The 20,248-nt window shown below is 41.3% G+C and overlaps 3 protein-coding genes across 3 annotated transcripts; 2 read left to right on the forward strand and 1 right to left on the reverse strand.

Moving 5' to 3' along the window:
* Positions 1–4,264, forward strand: cdk2 (cyclin dependent kinase 2). Its single transcript, XM_037448300.2, has 7 exons — positions 1–715; positions 1,504–1,581; positions 1,688–1,808; positions 1,914–2,084; positions 2,749–2,850; positions 2,979–3,182; positions 3,299–4,264. The coding sequence occupies exons 1-7, from the start codon at positions 600–602 to the stop codon at positions 3,401–3,403; spliced, it is 897 nt and encodes a 298-aa protein (XP_037304197.1). The 5' UTR covers positions 1–599; the 3' UTR covers positions 3,404–4,264.
* A 1,002-nt stretch (positions 4,265–5,266) lies between these two features.
* Positions 5,267–10,832, reverse strand: olfml3b (olfactomedin-like 3b). Its single transcript, XM_037448295.2, has 3 exons — positions 9,169–10,832; positions 8,161–8,446; positions 5,267–7,353 (listed from the first exon to the last, which is right to left on the reverse strand). Exons 1-3 carry the CDS (start codon positions 9,385–9,387, stop codon positions 6,569–6,571), a joined length of 1,290 nt encoding a protein of 429 aa, XP_037304192.2. The 5' UTR covers positions 9,388–10,832; the 3' UTR covers positions 5,267–6,568.
* A 1,435-nt stretch (positions 10,833–12,267) lies between these two features.
* Positions 12,268–20,142, forward strand: avil (advillin). Its single transcript, XM_037448291.2, has 20 exons — positions 12,268–12,472; positions 12,700–12,803; positions 12,947–13,021; positions 13,199–13,395; positions 13,465–13,573; positions 13,649–13,759; positions 14,878–15,083; positions 15,175–15,253; positions 15,425–15,523; positions 15,653–15,806; positions 15,922–16,022; positions 16,508–16,645; positions 16,814–16,972; positions 17,061–17,240; positions 17,778–17,935; positions 18,047–18,191; positions 18,270–18,458; positions 18,538–18,603; positions 18,982–19,092; positions 19,697–20,142. Exons 2-20 carry the CDS (start codon positions 12,744–12,746, stop codon positions 19,808–19,810), a joined length of 2,451 nt encoding a protein of 816 aa, XP_037304188.2. The 5' UTR covers positions 12,268–12,472; positions 12,700–12,743; the 3' UTR covers positions 19,811–20,142.
* Positions 20,143–20,248: the final 106 nt, after the last annotated feature.

Consider the following 20,248-nt stretch of genomic DNA (forward strand, 5'->3'; position numbering starts at 1 on the left):
GTCATCGCCCTGTTACGACGTGACCCGAGAGGTTCGTTAGTTAGAAGTCTGCGTCTCTCCCGGCATAGAACCACTCCATATCTAGACTACCAAAGAACCAATAATCTAACCTCAATTGAGTGTATTTGAAAATATTACAAGCTTTGACTTACTTGTTGGCACCAGTGGCATTTCACAACAACTCCTGAAGACGACGGCTTTGAGGAGGACGATTCGTAAAACACCCGGCGCCATCAGCCGGTGTATCCTGAATATAAAAACGAGCGCTGCTCAAGTAACGCGGGAAACGCTCTTGTGTTAGTTCAGTGTTTTCCAAGGAGGAGCAGCCGTTACTACAGATACTTACGCATTTCGTAGTTATCAAAGATAATAAATGACTTGGCCCAACAGTTTTACGTTTTTGCCCTGATTCGAGAAACTGAAAAACGTCCTCAAAAGGACGCACCCGCCGTGGTCCATCCGGCCCGTTTGAACCCAGAGTGAATTAAGTTGTATGTCGGTCTGTGTAGCTGCAGTTAGCTCACACACAAAGAGGAGAGTCCAGCTAACTAGCCAAACTACCAACACAGACCTCCTGCTCTATCGATTTTTGGGGGAATATGGATACGTTTCAGAAGGTGGAGAAGATAGGCGAAGGGACGTACGGAGTGGTTTACAAAGCGAAGAACAAAGTCACCGGAGAAACTGTTGCTCTCAAGAAAATCCGTCTAGACACGTAAGTCCAGTCATGAGTGTCGGTTAATCACCTGGTGACCACCGGAGCTCACGCTCTCTGCGGCTTTTACTGGGCTTAAAACGTGATTCTGTTCTATTCTCCCATCAGTGTGAGGCCGTGGGCCGAATTACTACCGGTTTATCTGTGCTTTTCGTCCCTCTCGTTTGAGAGATACAACCAACGTTAATCTATTTTTCTCAAGCTCCAGAAGTTAAAACTACCGGAACTATTACAGCTCATATATAAACCTGCACACATGTGACATCCTGCCCGTTTTACTGCTGCTGTTTGACTTTAACAAACCAGCTTATTAATTTATTTTGTAGTGTAAAGTCATCTTTTAGGTGGCAGTGGAGAGGATTACATGTCTTCAGGTGAAACGGATCAAATGTGTGCCCACACATTAGCAGTAATATGTCCGGTCCAAACACCTTCAGCAGGTGGCATCAGTGGCTCTTATCTTATCCAGTGTTTCTGTCTGGTTTCCTGTTCTGATCTCGCTTTGGCCGACCTGTTAGCTGGCGGTGATGGTTCAGTGAAACATTAACAGCCCCTTATGTAATGCCAGTATGTACTGCTCTCCAATGAACACCAGTTACCTTTTCTCCCCAACGGTTTGTCATGTGAAGACAGACTAAATGTACAGTAAAATGTATTTTAAAATCAAATTGTAACAAGTCAATGTAATGTGTAATAACCAAGTTGCAGTAAATGATACTAAAGGCAAACATTAGTATACCTTTGGATGTGTGAATGAGCTTTAGTGACATACCACATATTTCATCCAGGGAAACGGAGGGTGTTCCTAGCACTGCCATCAGGGAGATTTCCCTTCTCAAAGAACTCAGTCATCCAAATATTGTCAAGTAAGTACCCAATTTTATTTCTTTTTAGCTTAATCCTGCTTCCAAGGTTCTCTGAATTCTTTGTTCTGTCAGTTTTTGAGCCGAGCTGCCTTTTAACATGTTTCAGATTGCGTGATGTCATCCACACCGAGAACAAGCTCTACCTTGTTTTTGAGTTTCTTCATCAGGATCTGAAAAAGTTCATGGACTCTTTCACAGTTGCTGGTATCCCACTGCCTCTTGTTAAGGTAAATAACAGATCTTTTTTGCGTTCTTCAAAAATCTATAGTCTCTTGATTTCTGAGTTGACCTGGTTGTGTGTTTTTTTTTTTGTGTGTGTGTGTCTTTGGTAGAGTTATCTTTTCCAGCTGCTTCAAGGCCTGGCCTTCTGCCACTCTCACAGGGTTCTTCATCGAGACCTGAAGCCCCAGAACCTCCTCATCAACGCCCAGGGGGAGATCAAGCTCGCTGACTTCGGCCTGGCTCGAGCCTTCGGTGTGCCCGTCCGCACGTACACGCATGAGGTAACGTGTACAGCTACTCACACCGAATGTCGCACGGTGTATCGCTACTAAAAACAGGGTTCAGACGGTCATGGAATACCTGGAAAAGTCATGGAATTTTAGAATGGTCATTTCCAGAACTGGAAAAGTCATGGAAATTTGTTATATCACAAGTTCATGTCGTTCATTTAACATTAGTTTGAAATAATTTATGTTTTTAAAAAGTTAGATGCTTAAAATATAAGCAGGCCCACGCCATCGTACTCGTATTGTGAGAGCGTGCGTCCCCAAAGATGGAGGTTTAGTGACGTGAGACGCTATGTTTGGTTGCATAAATAGGCCAGTTCACATTGCCACAACAACTGGCAGATTTCCTCACGCAGCTCAAAATCTCTTCAGCACTTTCTCTCTGCTTAGCCATCCCACCTCTGTGTGACGGGCGATGTCGTCATCTTCAGAATCCACCCCCTCAGGAAAAGACAGAAATTTGCGCTTAAGTTTCTCATTGTTCGGTTTTTGGAGCTTTACCACTCAGCGATGTTTGTGAGGGATGCAGCGATATATACCAATATCGTCAACAGAAAAAAACATCTCACTAGCATTATCCATTCCGATTGTTGCTTAACCTTTGTTTCAGTGCATTGATATGAATATTTCAGTCTGGCTAATTTCAGGTATTTTTCAGGTGGTGACACTTTGGTACAGAGCACCCGAAATCCTCCTGGGTTGTAAATACTACTCCACAGCTGTCGACATCTGGAGTCTCGGGTGCATCTTTGCTGAAATGGTAATATGCACTAGTTTGCATATTTCACAATGGGCTCATGTGTGAATGAACAAAGCTTGCAAATGATGCACATGTGTCAAACGTAACATCTAACCAACAGAGTTGCTTCACTCTCTACTGTTGCACAGCTCACCAAGAGGGCCCTATTCCCCGGGGACTCGGAAATCGATCAGTTATTCCGAATCTTCCGAACCTTGGGGACACCTGACGAGACAGTGTGGCCAGGAGTCACATCAATGCCCGACTACAAACCATCTTTCCCCAAGTGGGCGCGGCAGGATTTATCCAAAGTGGTGCCAATTCTTGATGAGGATGGAAGAGAACTGCTTGGAGTGAGAGCATTTGTCAAAAATGCATAGATTCAAGTAGCTCCAATGCTTGTTTGTTTTTTAACTGTAATGGGGATCATTCTTTTGATTTTGCAATATTGTTTTTTTTGTCCTCCCAGGAAATGCTGAATTATGACCCAAACAAAAGGTTATCTGCCAAAAACGCCCTTGTACATCGATACTTCCGAGACGTCACCATGCCAATTCCTCATCTGAGACTCTGAGTCGAGCTGATCATCGGTCCGTTTTAATGCCAACAATGTTGAAGCAATAAGGACGCTCTCGCCACACCTTATGACCACGACTGGAATGGACAGAATAAGTGGGCCCTTCAGGATACATTGGATCTTTGACTGCATAGTTAATGATACCTAAAACCAGCTTTCTAGCCCTACAGACGTCCCGAGAGTTTTGCTGTTTCTTCAGCAGTGATGTTGTAATAGTTATGAATGTTTAACTGTAATTTCAACATCATTACATTGCAGATATTTCTGTGCAAACTGCCATCTTTGATGTAATTGTACATGTTTGTGATTGGGATGCTGCTCTGACCAAGTTGGAGCGCAGGTCAGATTGACTCAATATTTGTCCACTATTTTATTTCCCTGTTTAAATAATATGTTTGTTTTGAGAAGTCCAAATTCAAGTAGTCAAGTAGTTCCACTCAAACATAATTGATTAAGTTTGTGGGATAGTGCAAATAACCAATGTCATGCTTTGTTAAGCTGAGCAGCAGCTGATGTGACTTACAGTCGTCATACAACCGTTTTTGTGCTAAAAAAACATTCAACCACAATCCAGTTCTTTTGGGTTGATTTTCTGGGGTTTAAATTCTTTACAGTTACCTCCCAAATAGCCTGAAATTAATTCATAACAGCACCTTTGGTTCTTTAACACACAAAAATGTTTATCGGTCCTTGAGGTTTGCTGGCAGAATTTCTCAGCAAACTGAGTTGTCAGCGTTGTACATACAGTACATAAACTATACTGTTGCATCTTTCTTACTCTAGATTTTATTCAAATGTAATGAACCTTTTTTATGGATGTTGTTTATTTACAGTTTGCTAAAATAAACTTGCGTAAACGACGGGTGTTGTTTTTTTTTACCCTGAGGATGATTCAGGGTTTTGCCCTTATCGATTACTGCTGTTCATTTGAAGGCTTTGAAGCACCGTTCATGGTTCGGTTTTACTGGGTCATGATTTCTTTTCTGAAGCCAAATGCTGCTTGGTATTGTTAAATCAAATTCCTGTTACACTTTGTCTTTTTGGTTTTATTAACCCGTCCAGCTGAAATTTTTAAAAGTAACTTGTAATAATTGAAATGGCAGTTATTAAAGCTTATATTACAATCTTAATTTGTAGTCAAATTAGGCCAAGAATCACATGAAATAGTTTTTGTTTTAGAAAGTATTTCAACGCCAAAGGTAAGGTTTTCATTGTTTAAGATATGTTTAGAAATCACACCGACAAACTACATTTTCAACATGGCTGTAATATTCTTGCAGGGAGGGCAGGTAGAAATCATTAGTTCGTACATTTAAAGTATGACCTAATTTTTCATTCTTCTCATTTTTTATTATTATTTGAAAGCTTGTAGTCATGTAGAGGAGTTACTGCATAATCGACTAATCCATCTGACAGAAGTATGACGCCTCTCCCGGATGCAATCAGTGCTGCTGACGTATTGCCTGGCTCCAGACATCAGGAGTGTAGAATATGCCACCTCCACTGAGTTTGAGGCATATGTGTTGACCATTCTGTAGAATATTAGACAACCAAATGTATATACATTATCTCATTTAAATATGTGCAAACGGCACGTCAGCACCCAGGGGCCATGTGCTTCACAGCGCAGTCAGGACTGTGGTTCACCTTTAAAAGGTGCTTAGATATTCACTCAGTTGCATTGGCAGCTGCTAGAAACTGCACAGTCCTTTTGTAGATTTTCCCCTGTGTGTTTTTAGTGTAATGTTTATCCTCCATGGCTTTCAGTTTAATATCTAAAGTATTGAGTTTTTAACTGCAAAAGCTGCTCAAAAAACAGTCCGAACCATTTGATGCGCCAATGAAATATAACCAACAGACTTCCAACTAAACATGTTTTTATTAGTCACGCCGAATGTCGACGTCGTGTCAGTCCGTTCAGGTCAGCTTCAACAAACAGTTGAAATCCAGAAGACATGCACAGTAGCAGAAAACTGTCACGCAAACACTGACGCAGTGTTTCTTTTTAATACTACCACTGGGGTCTAAAAGCCTAAAATGAATCGACCATGCTCATAGTAGCTTTCATTTGTTTACATCTTACTCGCAACAGTAGGAAATCGATGTGTTTTTATTACTAAACAATTTCATTATATTAGATGTATAATTGAAATAATGGTGCCCTTCTTTTGGTGTCATTTAGTAAAAAGTTCAAGCCACAAAATACATACAATAAATGTGCTCGCTTTGGACCAAAAGTTCATCTCATGCATAAACTGATAAAAATGAGACTAGCCAGCTAGTTTCTGCACGTATCCTAATATCCAAGACATGTTTAATGCAGCTGTGAGGTTGCCCACAATAGTGACAACATTTATATGGCAGCATTATACCTGACAAATGTGAAGCATAACTAAACAAAATGTTAATTTTTAATGTACTCTGCTCAACTAGAGGTTAATATGACTGTAGACACAGTATGTATTTTTATGCAAGATCTAAACAAAATGTAAAATAGAAAAATATAGATTGATTGGTACATTTAGATTAAAGTGAGCAGTTTGGTAAAATGTATCTTAAAAGTATTATATTTGCTGCATGAACAAAAACAATGATGGTGAAATCACATCATACATTTTAAAAGTAGGAAAAGAGTCAAACATTGATGTCTGAAAGTTTGGGAGTACAAAGATACAGATTTACAATCAATCACTTTAAGCTTTTGGAGAATCAGACTTATAGCCCGTACCAGTGGTCCTCCATGCGGATCCACTGTAAATCATGAACTCTGCACCTCAATTTGGATTAAGTCGCAAACAAAAGTTTATATTTTTCCAGCTTTGTTGTTGCCCTCATTTCTGCATTGGGTGAAAATCAAGTTGCTGACTCTTCAAACTATCTGCACGTGCCCCAATGCACACATGAAAAAAAGCACTCTGTAAATGTTGATACAAAAACCTGTCTGGACTCTAATGATCTTGTTGAAATAATAAATATTCCACAGTAAGTTTAAGATGGATGCTTTACATAAACCGGGGGCGGATTCCAAAACTATAAAATGTTCTGTAGTAATATTTAGTACAAATGTTTTAGTTAAAGAACCCACACCTCTCTCTTACTCTAATGGTCCTTGGGTGTGGTTTGTGTCAGTTGTGGGAGGAGGGTGTTGTGTTTTTTGGTGTTTTAAATCTCTAGTTTCTTTTTCATGATTAGCTTGTACAAGATCTGGTAGCCATCATCCCAGGCATAGAGCAGCTGCTCCTGCGGGTTGTACTTCAGACTAGAGTGCGATCCGTAGCGCTTTGGAAAGTAGATCAGTGGCGCGTCTTCGTTGGTCACCATACCGTTGGCGTCGAACACGCACTGGACACGTGAGCGCCCGGGCTGCTTGGTGTTGTACGCCACGTACAGAGTGCCACAGATGACAAAGGCCGCCTCCGCGTTCTCCCTCGGACAGGCCGTGTCCCACATTTGCTCAATGTCCAGCGAGGCGGCGTCCACTTTGGCCAGAGATATGTGCCTCTCGCTCTGCCTGGTGGCGTAAATGGCCCACAGGCCCTCCTCGTCCACGGCCAGGTCCATCACCGTCTCCGGGGTCAGGCCGTACACCGGGACGTGGTCCTGCACCGGGAACACTGCGCTGTCTCTCACGGAGCTGCTATTCAGGTCAAATTTAACCATCGTTATCTCGTCCGCCTGAGCGATATAATAGGCGTGGTTGTTGAAGACGACGTGCCCTGTTCCCCTCCAAGCCGACGGCAGCTGCAGGTTCCTGGACAGAGTGACGCCCGGCGAGCGAGAGAAGTCTTGCACGGAGGCAAACTCGTGGATGGTGTCTTCGTCCGTCCCGTTGAAAACGTAGACCTTCCCGGAGCCTCTGCCGGTGTCTTTGGTCCACATTCCCTTTGATCCTCCGACCCGCTTCAAGATCTTCATGGCTTTAATGCTGGAGATCATTTCGCTGCAGTCTGTGGGAGAGAGAGAGACGGACAAAGGGGACACCTCACAGACACGTTAGCAAGGTTCATATTTGAGTTTCCTTTCCTTTGAACAGGAGTTCAGCTAACGGCATAGTTCTTGATTTTAGGGAATGCTTTCAAAATAAAGACCGCTGCCACCGCTTGTTGACTTTGTTAATCAGGCTCACAACCGGGCTCTTAAGTGCAAAAGTGCAAAACCCACCTTAAATCTCTTGCAACAACAAAAAATGAATTAAAAACAATACATATTTTTGCATGAGTTGGTGCTTTTGATAAACGTGGCGCAGGTAGCAGGTTCAGGCTGCCCAAACAAGGTAGAGGGGTTAACATTGGCCTTAGTTGGGCCAAGTGTTCTGTCTCATTGTTGTATTTATCACAACAATGAGACAGAACACAGGGCCACCAAAAAGCCATTTCTGTGACTTTTGATTGCGTGTGATAAGCAATGTTATTCTCAAGATGGTCTGTTCAAATGTCAACAAAGCAAAGTGGACAAAGGGCTTGTTTGTGTGAAATATTTATCTATAGTTATGTATCTGACAACAGATTGAGATCTGTTGTCAGATACATAACTGTTCTTTAGCTTGAATAATTCATTGAATGGTTATATTCCCTCAAACTGGAGGATTTGCTGTCTTTTTGTTCATATTTAAAAGGATTGTAGATAATGGTTTTAGTTGTTGGTCAGATTCAGTTTAGGATCTACAGGTTGTACCTTGATACAATATAATGTTTATTCTGATAAATAGGGGCAGTTAGGGGGCAGTTGTGGTACATCATATCATCATGTCTCACCTGATAATTTTGAATACTTGGCCTTCTGCTTTTCCTGCACCAGGGTCACCTGCTGCTCTATCAGCTTGTCGTCCACGTCCACACACGGCTGGGCTCCATTCTGAGTCTCGAGGTAGTCCAGCTCACGCTCAACCCGATCCACCCTGGTCCCCACTCCGTCCAGAGTCATTCGCAGGGTCTCCTTTTCTTTATCCAGGTTCTCCAGCTGGGAAACCATCTGTTGCTTCAGAGCCCGCAGCTCGGAGGCGTAGCGGGCGGTCTGCTCATGCCACAGAGAGATGCGGTCCTGTTTTGGGAGTTTTACACAAGTGGAAGAGGTAACCATCGTCCATTGTCCCTATCCTTCATGTAATGTGAGTAATGCATGATGTCCTGATGTTACGGGAACCGTGACTGCGCTTCCAGGAAGCTTCGAGAAGGCCATGATTTAATGCCATTTTTAAGCTCCCTAAATAGTCCACACGTGGCAAGTTTCCACCCAGCTTGAATGACTTTTTAGCAAAACGTAAAATCCAAGCAGCACGCTCTGTAGCAGACCCTGACCTTTGACCTCGCTGTTGAGGACGAAAATGAAAAGTGATGTTTCTCTACAGGTGATCAGTAAAGTGACAGAGTAACAGAAACTGAGGAGGTGTGATTTATGAGATAAATAATATTCTGAGTTCAATTATAAAATTAAGTATGTTAGAATGAATTTAACATAGATACATTTTTTCTATTTAATCTTTTCAACAAAACCAAAATATAAGCACAGAAAAACCCAACCTACAACTATTTCACTTCTTTTAGACTATATTTAAATCTGTACTAATCTGACTTTTGAACTTCCTTTTCTTCAAAGTCTCTGAACCCAGACGCACTTCAGATTTTCCTTGCTGTATTTTCCACCATTTTCCACCCAGGATTTGCCCACATCTGCATTCCATTGCCTTTGCCCAATCCCTGCAAGTTTCCCCTCGGAGGGACTCTGGAGCGCAGGGCTCGACCGGGAGGTAAAAGGAGTCTTACCTCAATAGTGAGCAGCCTTCGCTCCAAGTAGTCAATCAGTGCTTGGTGCTGGGCGTTGGCAAAGCAGGTCAAAGTAACCAAGACAACGAGTCCTCTCATTTTGCGTCGGCTCAGTCTCAGTAGCTCCTGGGGTTGAGTGAGAGTGTGTGGAGGAGGCAGCAGACTCCCAGAGGTGGGCTGGAATGTTTTAGTAAACTGCCTGGGAGGAGCCAAATACATCTGGTAAAGATGGAGGCGCCCAGTCCCCAAGAGAGAGACAGGTCACTGAACTTTATTTTCACGTTGGCTTTTGCCTGATTTACAAAAATTATAACATATATTAAATGTATGTATGACCTTTAGGAGGTGTGATGTGAGTGGGAGTCCGGGCTCAGTGAGGCACTGCGATAAATGGAAAACCATCCGCTGTAGATTGGAGTCGTTGAACTCTCTAACAAAGCAATAATGACCGGAATCACCGTTTCTTAGAAATTGTCTTGAGCTTCAATCCAAACTAGTAACTGTATTCTGAGAGGTAAAAGACATAATGTGCTTTTTTTTGACACAACATGACTTACTGAAGCAAACAGATCCAGGGGTTTAGAATACATGATAACACATGGTCAATCAGTAAAAGGGGCACGAGGCACCAGAGACATAAAAAAGAGAGGTCAGATCGGGCCAAAAATGAAATGGCACTTAATAGAAGCACTCAAACATGTTCCATCAGGATATCAGTGTTGCCCAAGAGTGCAGGCAGCTGCTAAACGCTAAAAGCTACGATGCATTTGTAACAATCGATCATTTCATAATTAGAGGTCACACACCAACCGTTTCTAAAGAAACAGAAGCATCATGACATTCAAAAGTTTCACAGCGGAGGTACAAAAGAGCGGGGAGTAAAATGAAAAATGTAAATAATATTTGAAACATTTGAAAGAAGTTTAATACATTGGTGAAGTATTTTTTTTTTTTTTTGTCGCACCTCAGTGTCTGGAGTGTTTTCCACCTGTCTCTGCCTGCAGGAACCTGAAATACTGAATGTCTGCAGCTTTACAAAAACAGTAGTTAGTTTGCCAAGTGGGAATTATTGTGGAAATATCTGCTCTCACCAGTAATTATGAGATCACCACGAAAGGCAGCATGATTCACTGCACGCCGTATATTTAAACACAGCTGGGTTTATTTGGTTTGCTAGTTAACTCTGAAACCCAGACTGCGTTCACACTATAATAAATACAATGATAGAACTACTCTTCCTGTCCTTTAAAGTTTGACAGGTTTAAGATTCATATATTTTTTGCCGTTTTGAATGACATGACAATATGTCTTGAGAAAACACAATTTCGAAGACGTGTTTGATATATGTTTGCAATCAATAGTTCATTTGTGCTCTCTTGTATGATTTTTTTTTAATTGCACTGCGTGGATTTGAAATGGTGAATCGATTTTGCAAATCAAAACAGTATTATTTTCATTCAAAGTCTCCGAGTTGAAAAAGTAGGTCTTAAGTTGAGCTACATGCCAGTCTGGTGAGGTATATTGTGGTATATTATTGGTGTGATGCTTCTTATGCTTCACCTCTCTCAGAAAACAGTAAGCATGTTCCAAGAGATGGTACCAAGCAGGATATCCTTTGAGTTGGTTTGTTAACAGAAATAAATATTTAAGCTGAAAATATTCTACTGTGTTTTTTATAATAATTATGGCGATGGGTGCCCTCTTGTTTTATTTTGAGCCCCCCACCTGCTCTACGGGGTGTGCAGAAGGGTTACAGTTACAGTTCATCATATTTTGAAATTTTATAAACTCTTGAATTACCCTATATTTCTACTTTAAATGGTTTTAAATGAGCTATCCACAAGGACGAGGGCCCCTTAATACCTTGAAATATGACTTGAATGACAACAACGCCCTGCTGTGGTGTGTGGAGTGATAAAACAAAAATGGCTAAGTAGAGGATTGAAAGCTTGACTATGGTTTTACTTTGAGGTACCATGGACTCCACTCACGATGATGTTGTTTATTGCTGCTGACTGAAGGTCTATTGTTCAGGTCGTTATTTACAATATGGTCATTCTAATTCATTGTAGCACGAGGTGAGTTTATGACTTGTTTCGAGCGCTTTGTTCCATCATTGCTTAGAGTTTGTTTGCATAAGCATTGGTCTTATTTGAATGTGTGTCTCCTTTATTATTTTAGTGATTAAAAAAAAAGTGAGCACACAGGCGTAGTTATCACAACCTAAAAATAATGTAAATATATGATTAATAACAGGATAAGCCGATTATATTCATGACATAATTAAAAATGGGTAATATTAGAACGTACAGATTAATATTTATTATTGTATGAACGTGATTAGCTAATAATTATGTCATTGCAAATATTCCGTCATTATGTCATTTAAAGAGAAAAGTGAAAAGAGATTCATAACATTTGTGTGGTGAGGAATGTGTACTCAGAAGAAATCGATACATTTACCTCCAAACTTCCTGACAGGTGTTTTTATGAGATCTGAAGCACACATTGTGGTTCCACCCACCTATGGTAAGGCATTTGATGTTCTTGTGTTGGAGAAGATTCAATGCCTCTGTCCAGTCTTTTGTTTTTAAAAGAGTAGTCCATAGATTTAGCTTTGCTATTCTAAAGCATTGTTTCACTCACGATGGTCAGAGAGAAAGTCCAAATGAATGCAGCAGCGGAATTATTGTCTTTTTCCGTCCACATGCTCCACATGCTCCATATCCCTCTGCTTAGTCCCAGCATTGCAACGTGGCCTCCGACAGTTCAACCTGAGATTAAAGATGTGGAGCAACAGAGGTCAGCTCAGCTCTCTTCTTTCAAAGCCCACAGCGCTGGTTTGTTTATTTTAAAACTTTTTTTCCAGCACAGTAGATATAAGAGGTACATTATGTAACTAAAAAGAATACTCATACTGCTACTAATATTAATATAAATATATCATTATTTTTGCTTATCAGTAACTATAATAATGTGTCATACTATTCCTGTGAAAGCGGCCATTTACAGTCTTTCAACCAATAACTCGGCGTACATCCATTTATGGTGTGAATGAGATTCATGTTGACAAGATGGCGGAGATTACTGCGTGTGTTTGTGCATTTGAATATGAGACAATCCTTCTTTTCAGCACATTTGCCTGCAGGATGTTGTGTTTTCCTCAGTGATTGGGCAGAACCCTGTGAGAGGTCCTGAAACATGCAAACACAGGCAAATGACTTAGGGGCAGTGAGGGGAAGAAGATTGTATGGCCTTTTGTTGTCAGATTGCAGGGAAGTCTTCGAGAGGACACGAATACCAGGTATGTTCTGTTGGATATTATAAATGATGTTATTTGGTCATGTTGATGTTTACATGTTTGCAATAAATCACATGTTCTGCATCGTATCAGGAGAAAAAATAACTAAAGAGGCAGACTCATTTTCAATAAATGTCAAAATGTCTGTTTTTGTTGGTTTGAACGAAAGAAAAATGATTGAAAATTTGATTTACCACAACATATGATTTGATACTGATCTCCTCTTCTAGAAAAAGAAAACAAAGCAACAAAATAACGATCCCATCCGAGCAACATGGAGTACACATTCAGAGCAGTGAATCACAGCGCTGGGATTATCATCTGGAGAATTGAGGTAATTTATCACTACAGAATGACTAAAGTTCCCCGAATCAGGTATTTGGTCATTGGACGCAAATGACTAAACTAGCAGTAAAGATGTGGGGAAATATTAGTTATTAGATCTGAAACCAAGATATTCTTTTCTCTGTGCAACAGAAAATGGAGCTGGTACAAGTCCCTGAGAAATCTTATGGAAACTTTTATGAGGGCGACTGCTACGTACTTCTGTCTGTAAGTCTGTGAAAGTCAATAGTTGTGGTTTACGTTGCAGTGGCTGCTAGTTGGAAAATTGTGTTTGTAGACTTTACATAACACAGCTAAAGAATGAAGCTTTTTTTCAATGCATCAGATGACCTGATCCGGGTCTGAACGACACCCCACGCGCTCTCTTCCTTCTCTCAACCACAGACCCAGAAGACGAGCTCCTCTCTCAGTTATGACATCCACTACTGGATCGGCTCGCAGTCCACCACGGACGAACAGGGTGCCGCTGCTCTTTACACCATACAGCTCGATGAATTCTTGGGTTCCACTCCGGTGCAGCACCGCGAGGTTCAGAATCACGAGTCCGATGCCTTTAGAGGCTACTTCAAACAAGGAATAATGTGAGTGGAAATGTGTGTACAGAAGGCCATCGTTTTATTGCCAAATAATCATCATCCTTTCTTATTCAGCTGTAAGAAAGGTGGGGTTGCATCAGGTATGAGGCACATCGAAACCAACTGCTACGACGTTAAGAGACTGCTTCACGTCAAAGGGAGGAAAAGAGTGATTGCAAACGAGGTGCGCCACATTTCACGCTGGTTAGTTAACATCATGGGACACAAGGAGAGGGATTGATGTCTTGAATTGTTTCAGGTGGAGATGAGCTGGAAGAGCTTCAACCTTGGAGATGTGTTTTTGTTGGACATTGGAAAGACCATCGTTCAGTGGAATGGACCCAAGTGCAACAAACAGGAAAAGCTTAAAGTAAGATGTTTGTGACTACACGGGTGTCTGTGAATAAAAGACGAACAGATAAAAAGGAGTATAATCACAGGATCTGCAGCAGGATGACTCAAAATCAAATCGCCATTGAACACTCTATTCAATGTACCGTATTTCCTAGGGAAAAACAACCGCATAACAATAACGTGAACTACTTTAACATCTGCATTTTTGTTATATATAGATGTTTATGATCATAAGAACTGAAAATGACATTCACGCTCTTATTGCTGTAGTGTTATATTTTCAGGGTTGCATCTGAGTGTGAGATATACGTTTGAGTTATTGAGTATTGAAACAAGTTGGCTTTCCGTGCTGCCCACCCCAGATATATAATATAATAAAGATAATATAATATTTAATCCTCCAAAGCTTTGCTGAGTGTGCAGTCAAAACCCATTTCCTTCTTCCTGCATGAAGGGCTGATGCAATAAATGATTCATTATCCCAGCGCACACAGTTCAAAACTACATAACAGCGATGCAGTGAGGACTGAAGCTTTCAGGGCAAGATATTTATATTTATAGGTGCTTATACAACTTTTGAACTCCAAAAAGTTAGTTCAGATGTAACCTTTATCCATAAGTTGGGTTACGTGGCCCATCGTAATATGCAACATTCTGGCAAGAAATAGCGGTGTTGTGTCTACCAGAACAGAGAATGAAGTGGCTCCCCGGTTGTTGTTGAAGCTTCTCCTTGCTTTGAAGTAGCTTGATGCATGATTTTGCATATGAGCGTGCCCATTTGGCTAGCTGGTGGCTGCCCTGCACTGCGCTCATACAGTACACCTGCTCTTTTAGATGTAGCCCCCCCCCCCCCCCCCCCCCCCACCCCCAACCAGTACCTAGTTTAGAGCCAACGGAAATGCTCCTAATCCAGTATTTTGCACTTTACATATTCTCCTAGATGACTCTTTTAGATGTGTGCTAATCATGGTTGAAATGTGTACAAACTGCACATATTTTGTTCTTTTTGTCTCTTGCGATACACAGATTAGCAATGACATTGTCACTACACCAATGAAATCTTACCTCAAATTCCTCATTTTCTGAGATTTCTTAATTTTTTGGTTTGTCTATGTTTTACTCTTTGCTTCTCAGGGTATGATGTTGGCCAAAGACATCCGAGACAGAGAGAGAGGAGGTCGGGCCGAGATCCGAGTGATCGAAGGTGACGCAGAGAGCAACTCTCCTCAGAACATGGAGATCCTGAACGGTGTTCTTGGAGTCAGAAGCTCCAGGCTCACAGACGGACCTCCGGACGAAACTGCTGACCAGGAACAGAAGTCAAAGCTCACTCTTCACCAGTGAGCTGCACCCAGGCCAAGCGTTTTGTGTAGTTCATATCCGGTCAAAGTGTTGTTTCTTTCTATTCATTATTTCTTTCATTTCTTTCAGTGTCTCAGATGCTGATGGTCAGATGATGGTCACTGAAATTGCTTCTAGACCACTGGTTCAGGATCTCCTGAAACACGAAGTGAGTTGGTGCAATATTGCTCTACTAAAAAATGCCACCATGAAACCGGGTGTGGTTGTTTGTCTAGTGTGATATTACACTATTCCTGTTCACCAGTGTCTGGACTCAAATGACTACATAAATACAGTATTTACTGATGGTAAGAAATTATCTATTACATTGTCTGTTTAGGACTGCTACTTCCTGGATCAGGGAGGGACAAAGATCTTTGTATGGAAGGGGAAGAAAGCCAACAAAGCTGAGAGACAGGCTACGATGGCCAGAGCCTTGGTGAGTGTCTCTACATCATCTCAAGGATCTTTAGCTGGCATTTGATCGATCTTGTAGGCACTCAGGTGCCCAAGTGTATAAGTCTACAATAGTGCATTTGCTGGATTTTTGTCTGATTGGACACTGTAGGAGTTCATCAAAACCAAAAACTACCCAAACACAACAAACGTGGAGACGGTCAACGATGGGGCAGAGTCAGCTCTCTTCAAGCAGCTGTTCCAGAGGTGGACTGTAAAGGGCCAGACTCAAGGTCTGGGAAAAGCACATTCAAGAGGAAAAGTGGGTATGTATGTTGAGTTTTGCTCAAACACAACAAGCACAGACTCAAAATAATGCTCCTGATGAAAATGAAAAATAAACTTAAATGGCTTCTGTTTTGTGACCAAATTTTACTTCAGCTCATATCAAACAGGAAAAGTTTGATGCCTCTCGGATGCATGTGATGCCTGAGGTGGCTGCACAGGAGCGAATGGTGGACGATGGATCAGGTCAAGTGGAGGTAACCGGGACCATTTAACTTTTAGGAGGATCAGTCCATAATCCACATGAGTGAATACTGTCAGCTTCCTCCGCGCTATACAAGTACAATTTGAACAATAAGAACAATTAAAGAAGACCAAGTCTCAGTGCTGACATCCTTGGGGGCCATAGAGGCCCCTGGTTATCTCAGTGGCAATGGCTTGAGGTAATTTGATTAATTAGATCTCAGGGAACTTGTCAGGGAAAGCAGCGTCTGTCACTAATAAGAGTAACAAAGCCTCCGTTCTGTTGGATTGAGCTGTGACAGTTTGACAGTGAGCTTTATTTTATTATTTACAGCTGTGCTTTTCTTACTGTGACATGTCTAAATGTGTACTGTGAAAAAAGGCATGCTTTGGTTTCTATTCCTTACCGTTAGAGCCTCATGGGGGCACTAACTTCCCTACAGATGTTAAACTCAACGAACTGTGATGTCATGTTATTGAGGCTCTTTGATGTTCTCAGGTTTGGAGAATTGAGAACCTGGAGCTTGTCCCGGTGGACCCTCAATGGTACGGATACTTCTATGGAGGAGACTGCTACTTGATCCTCTACACGTACTTGGTTCACAGCAAGAAGTACTACCTGCTCTACACATGGCAGGTGAGGATGTTCTTTAAAAGCCCCTTAGATTACGATAATAATTCACTTTCACACACTAAAGTAGTAATATTCTTACATTGATGCTTAAAGACAGCATGGCCCTCATTGTTCCTGCTTTAGCATTTTTTTATCAGTGTAATATTTAACTTATTTTACCCTTTTATTCAGGGTCGTCATGCAACACAGGATGAAGTTGCAGCCTCAGCATTTCAAGCTGTGGACCTGGATAAGAAGTACGGTGACGAGCCAGTTCAAGTCAGAATAACAATGGGCAAAGAACCAAGACACTTCCTGGCGATGTTTAAGGGGAAAATGGTCATCTTTGAGGTACTACTGCATTCATAGTCATTTATTTGGAAGTTTCCTTGCGCATGTTTCCATGGGAAGTAACAACTATTTGTCTTTTTCCTGTGAGGGGGGCACGTCTAGAAAAGGTTCTTCTGACCCAGAGCCCCCCATAAGGTTGTTCCAGGTCCATGGTTCTGACCCGTCCAGCACAAAAGCCATTGAGGTTCCTGCGCTGGCTACCTCTCTGAACTCCAATGATGTGTTTTTACTGAGGAGCCAATCAGGAATCCATCTGTGGTGTGGAAAGGTAAAAGACTTGATAGCACTGGTAGCTAACTGAATTGTATTAGCAGTGTGATTGTACAATACAACACTTTTTATAGTATTGAGGTTTCTGTTATTTAATGTATTTTGGTATGTATGTATGTTCACATTTGTTTACTTATGGTTACATAAATGTGGAGATCCACTTGAGTACACTTCATGGTAAAATATATATAGAAGCCTACATCCAGACACATTTGTCTACTTCTTGTAGGGGGCTTTATTCATGTTTTGGGTACAACAATGTTTCCAACGTTGTGGCAACAGAGAAAAGCCTCATGCCCATGTCCAGGTATTTTAATTGAACAAAGAGTTCAGCGCTCGACCCCACTAACGCTCCTGTGGTGAATGGGAGCAGTTCTCTGCCGACCTGTTCGGGAAGTCTTCCCAAAATAATCTCATAGCAGCACGTTGACACCCGTGGTTATTGATGAGATGTCTTTTGATGTATCATTTTTGGATTTCTATTTACTCTGGCCATACAGTGTACATAACTATAACTGACCTATTATGTTGCCAGGGATCAAGTGGAGACGAGCGAGCCATGGCAAAGGAGGTGAGCTCTGTGATTGGCCAGAACTCCAGACAGGGCTCTGAGGAGATTGTGGCAGAGGGTCAGGAGCCCATTGAGTTCTGGGAGTTGCTCGGAGGGAAAGCTCCCTATGCTAGTGAGAAGAGGTAATGGTGACACAATACTAATATTTGCAAAAATGGCCTCGTGAAAACCATTGCAGTGACGGTACTGCGTTTTTTTGCCACTTTTTTTGCATGTCACCTTGTTGATTGCAGGTTACAGCAGGTGGTGTCCGACCACGAGGCGCGCTTGTTTGAATGCTCCAATAAGACGGGCTGTTTCATCGTGACTGAGGTGACTCAGTTCACACAGGACGACCTCATTGAGGATGATGTCATGCTGCTGGACACATGGGACCAGGTGCGGTAGAAAGTTAATGTAGTTACATTTGCTATGTTACTTTATCCTAAAAGGGCCGTTTGTTATTGTTGGTCCCAGGTGTTTCTGTGGATTGGTAAAGAGGCCAACGAGGTTGAACGTAAAGAATCAGTGGTGACCAGCCAAGAGTACCTGCGCACCCACCCGGGCACCAGAGACCCTGACACCCCCATCCTCTTGATCAAGCAGGGTTTTGAGCCGCCCACATTCACTGGGTGGTTCACGGCCTGGGACCCCTTCAAATGGAATGTGAGTGTTTTTGAACTGGAATGGAGCATCAACACGTACATTGATGAGGGTAAAAATTACATTTATTCCTTTCTTTTAGGGAGGAAAGAGCTATGAGGATTTGAAAAAGGAGTTGTCAAAAGAAACAGCACCAGTTAATGTTGCAGTAAGTAAGGTGTTATTGTTTTAGAAACGTGTCGAGCACAACGTGTCACCCTTTATTCTGAATGCACGTCCCATGTAGGGTGGAGTTGTTACTGGCTAATGGATGGCGGTTGTGTTACATACAGAGGCACATTCAGGACTGGCTACTGTAGGGTTGCAGACATCCAGTCTAACCTCAAGCATTGTGTGGTTAACAATTCTTTCTTGAGAGGAGTACTAAAGACATCACAGTAACATGACATATTTCTCTATTTTGAATAACAATTAATGGACACAAGACATAAACTTGTACTTGATCACCATCTGATTCAATGCCACAACAGAAAGTGGTAAATTAGTAGAAAATGAATAATCCTAAACTGAACCTGAACTTTTCTAGGAGCAGAAGTGTGTTGAAAGTCAGAAAATCTTTCAGTCTTTTCCACCGGACGACTTGGTCAACAAGATAAACAGCGAGCTGCCTGAAGGTGTTGACCCAACCCAGAAAGAGGTAGATGCATGTGTGTGTGTGTGTGTGTGTGTGTGTGTGTGTGTGTATATGCACATAGCATAGTGTGATAGAGTGAAATATCTCATTTAAATATTTACCGTGGAAATTCTTAATTTCACTATGCATTAGGGTAAAGAGGAATTTCCTTGCAATAAAAGCTAAATTAAAACCTAAAATGATATACTAACCATTCATTTTCATTGGAAATGTCTTTCTCAATATGTATTTATTTGTAAGCGGACAGAAGAAAAATTGGCAATTTTTTCACACATTTACCTCAACTGCTCTCTCCACTTTTATTTTCATTTGTGAAAAATGACATATTTACGTTTCAGAAACACTCTTGGCGGTTCATTAGAAATGCTGGACCATTAACACAAAGCATTGCCATCCAATTTCCCTCAAAGCCTCACATCATTCTCATTGTTGTTATCATTCAGGACCTTTACTCATTAGTTTACACAGACCTTGCTTCTTGCCATGTTCTGTCTTTGATGAGCCACTTAGCATATTGTGCACCTATTGCATAAACATAATGCTTTGCTGTTAGATACCATGAGGAATTAATTATAAATCTTTTGTTTCACTAAATTGTGCTTTTCAGAAACACCTGTCTGACTCCGACTTCAACATTGTATTTGGGATCACCAAAGACAACTTTGCCAACTTGCCAGGGTGGAAACAACTGAAAATGAAGAAAGAAAAGGGGATGTTTTGATGAGATTTTATCTTTATTTGAAATAAGTTACTACTGCTAACACTAAAACCATCTGATCTTTAATTCATAGATTTTTTTTTAAACCTGTGTTGATGTTATACAATCAACACCAATGAATGGCTTGTGATAATAATAATTGAGCCGTTTCATCTGCTTATCTTGCTTTGTTTGTTTGTGTGACATAGCTTACCTCTTCTGAAAAAACACACCATCACCTGAACAAGGTGTCATACAAGGCCAACTAGACATAACTACTACTTCCTGTATATTTAGAAGGAATACATGTAAAAGACAAATATCACTCACGAAATAAAATAAAATTAAACACTTAAGTTACGAGTACCAAACACTTAAATTTTTCTTCCACCAAGAGATTCGTGCAACAAGTCGTGTGGGTTATGCGTCGACTGCAAATCTCATATTCTGCGGCAGAAAACT

This window comes from Pungitius pungitius, chromosome 8 (genome assembly GCF_949316345.1).
Source record: "Pungitius pungitius chromosome 8, fPunPun2.1, whole genome shotgun sequence".
In the NCBI taxonomy this organism is placed as follows: domain Eukaryota; kingdom Metazoa; phylum Chordata; class Actinopteri; order Perciformes; family Gasterosteidae; genus Pungitius; species Pungitius pungitius.

What these genes read in the sequence shown, in the direction of transcription:
- cdk2 (XM_037448300.2), top strand. Translation starts at nt 600, where the DNA reads ATGGATACGTTTCAGAAGGTGGAGAAGATAGGCGAAGGGACGTACGGA. An exon ending in AGTCATCCAAATATTGTCAA is followed by an intron (nt 1,582 to 1,687) that starts GTAAGTACCCAA and finishes AACATGTTTCAG; the next exon opens with ATTGCGTGATGTCATCCACA. An exon ending in TCCGCACGTACACGCATGAG is followed by an intron (nt 2,085 to 2,748) that starts GTAACGTGTACA and finishes GGTATTTTTCAG; the next exon opens with GTGGTGACACTTTGGTACAG.
- olfml3b (XM_037448295.2), bottom strand. Translation starts at nt 9,387, where the DNA reads ATGTATTTGGCTCCTCCCAGGCAGTTTACTAAAACATTCCAGCCCACC. An exon ending in GAAGGCTGCTCACTATTGAG is followed by an intron (nt 8,447 to 9,168) that starts GTAAGACTCCTT and finishes CTCCCAAAACAG; the next exon opens with GACCGCATCTCTCTGTGGCA. An exon ending in CAAGTATTCAAAATTATCAG is followed by an intron (nt 7,354 to 8,160) that starts GTGAGACATGAT and finishes TCTCTCCCACAG; the next exon opens with ACTGCAGCGAAATGATCTCC.
- avil (XM_037448291.2), top strand. Translation starts at nt 12,744, where the DNA reads ATGGAGTACACATTCAGAGCAGTGAATCACAGCGCTGGGATTATCATC. An exon ending in ATGGATCAGGTCAAGTGGAG is followed by an intron (nt 16,023 to 16,507) that starts GTAACCGGGACC and finishes TGATGTTCTCAG; the next exon opens with GTTTGGAGAATTGAGAACCT. An exon ending in TCCATCTGTGGTGTGGAAAG is followed by an intron (nt 17,241 to 17,777) that starts GTAAAAGACTTG and finishes TTATGTTGCCAG; the next exon opens with GGATCAAGTGGAGACGAGCG.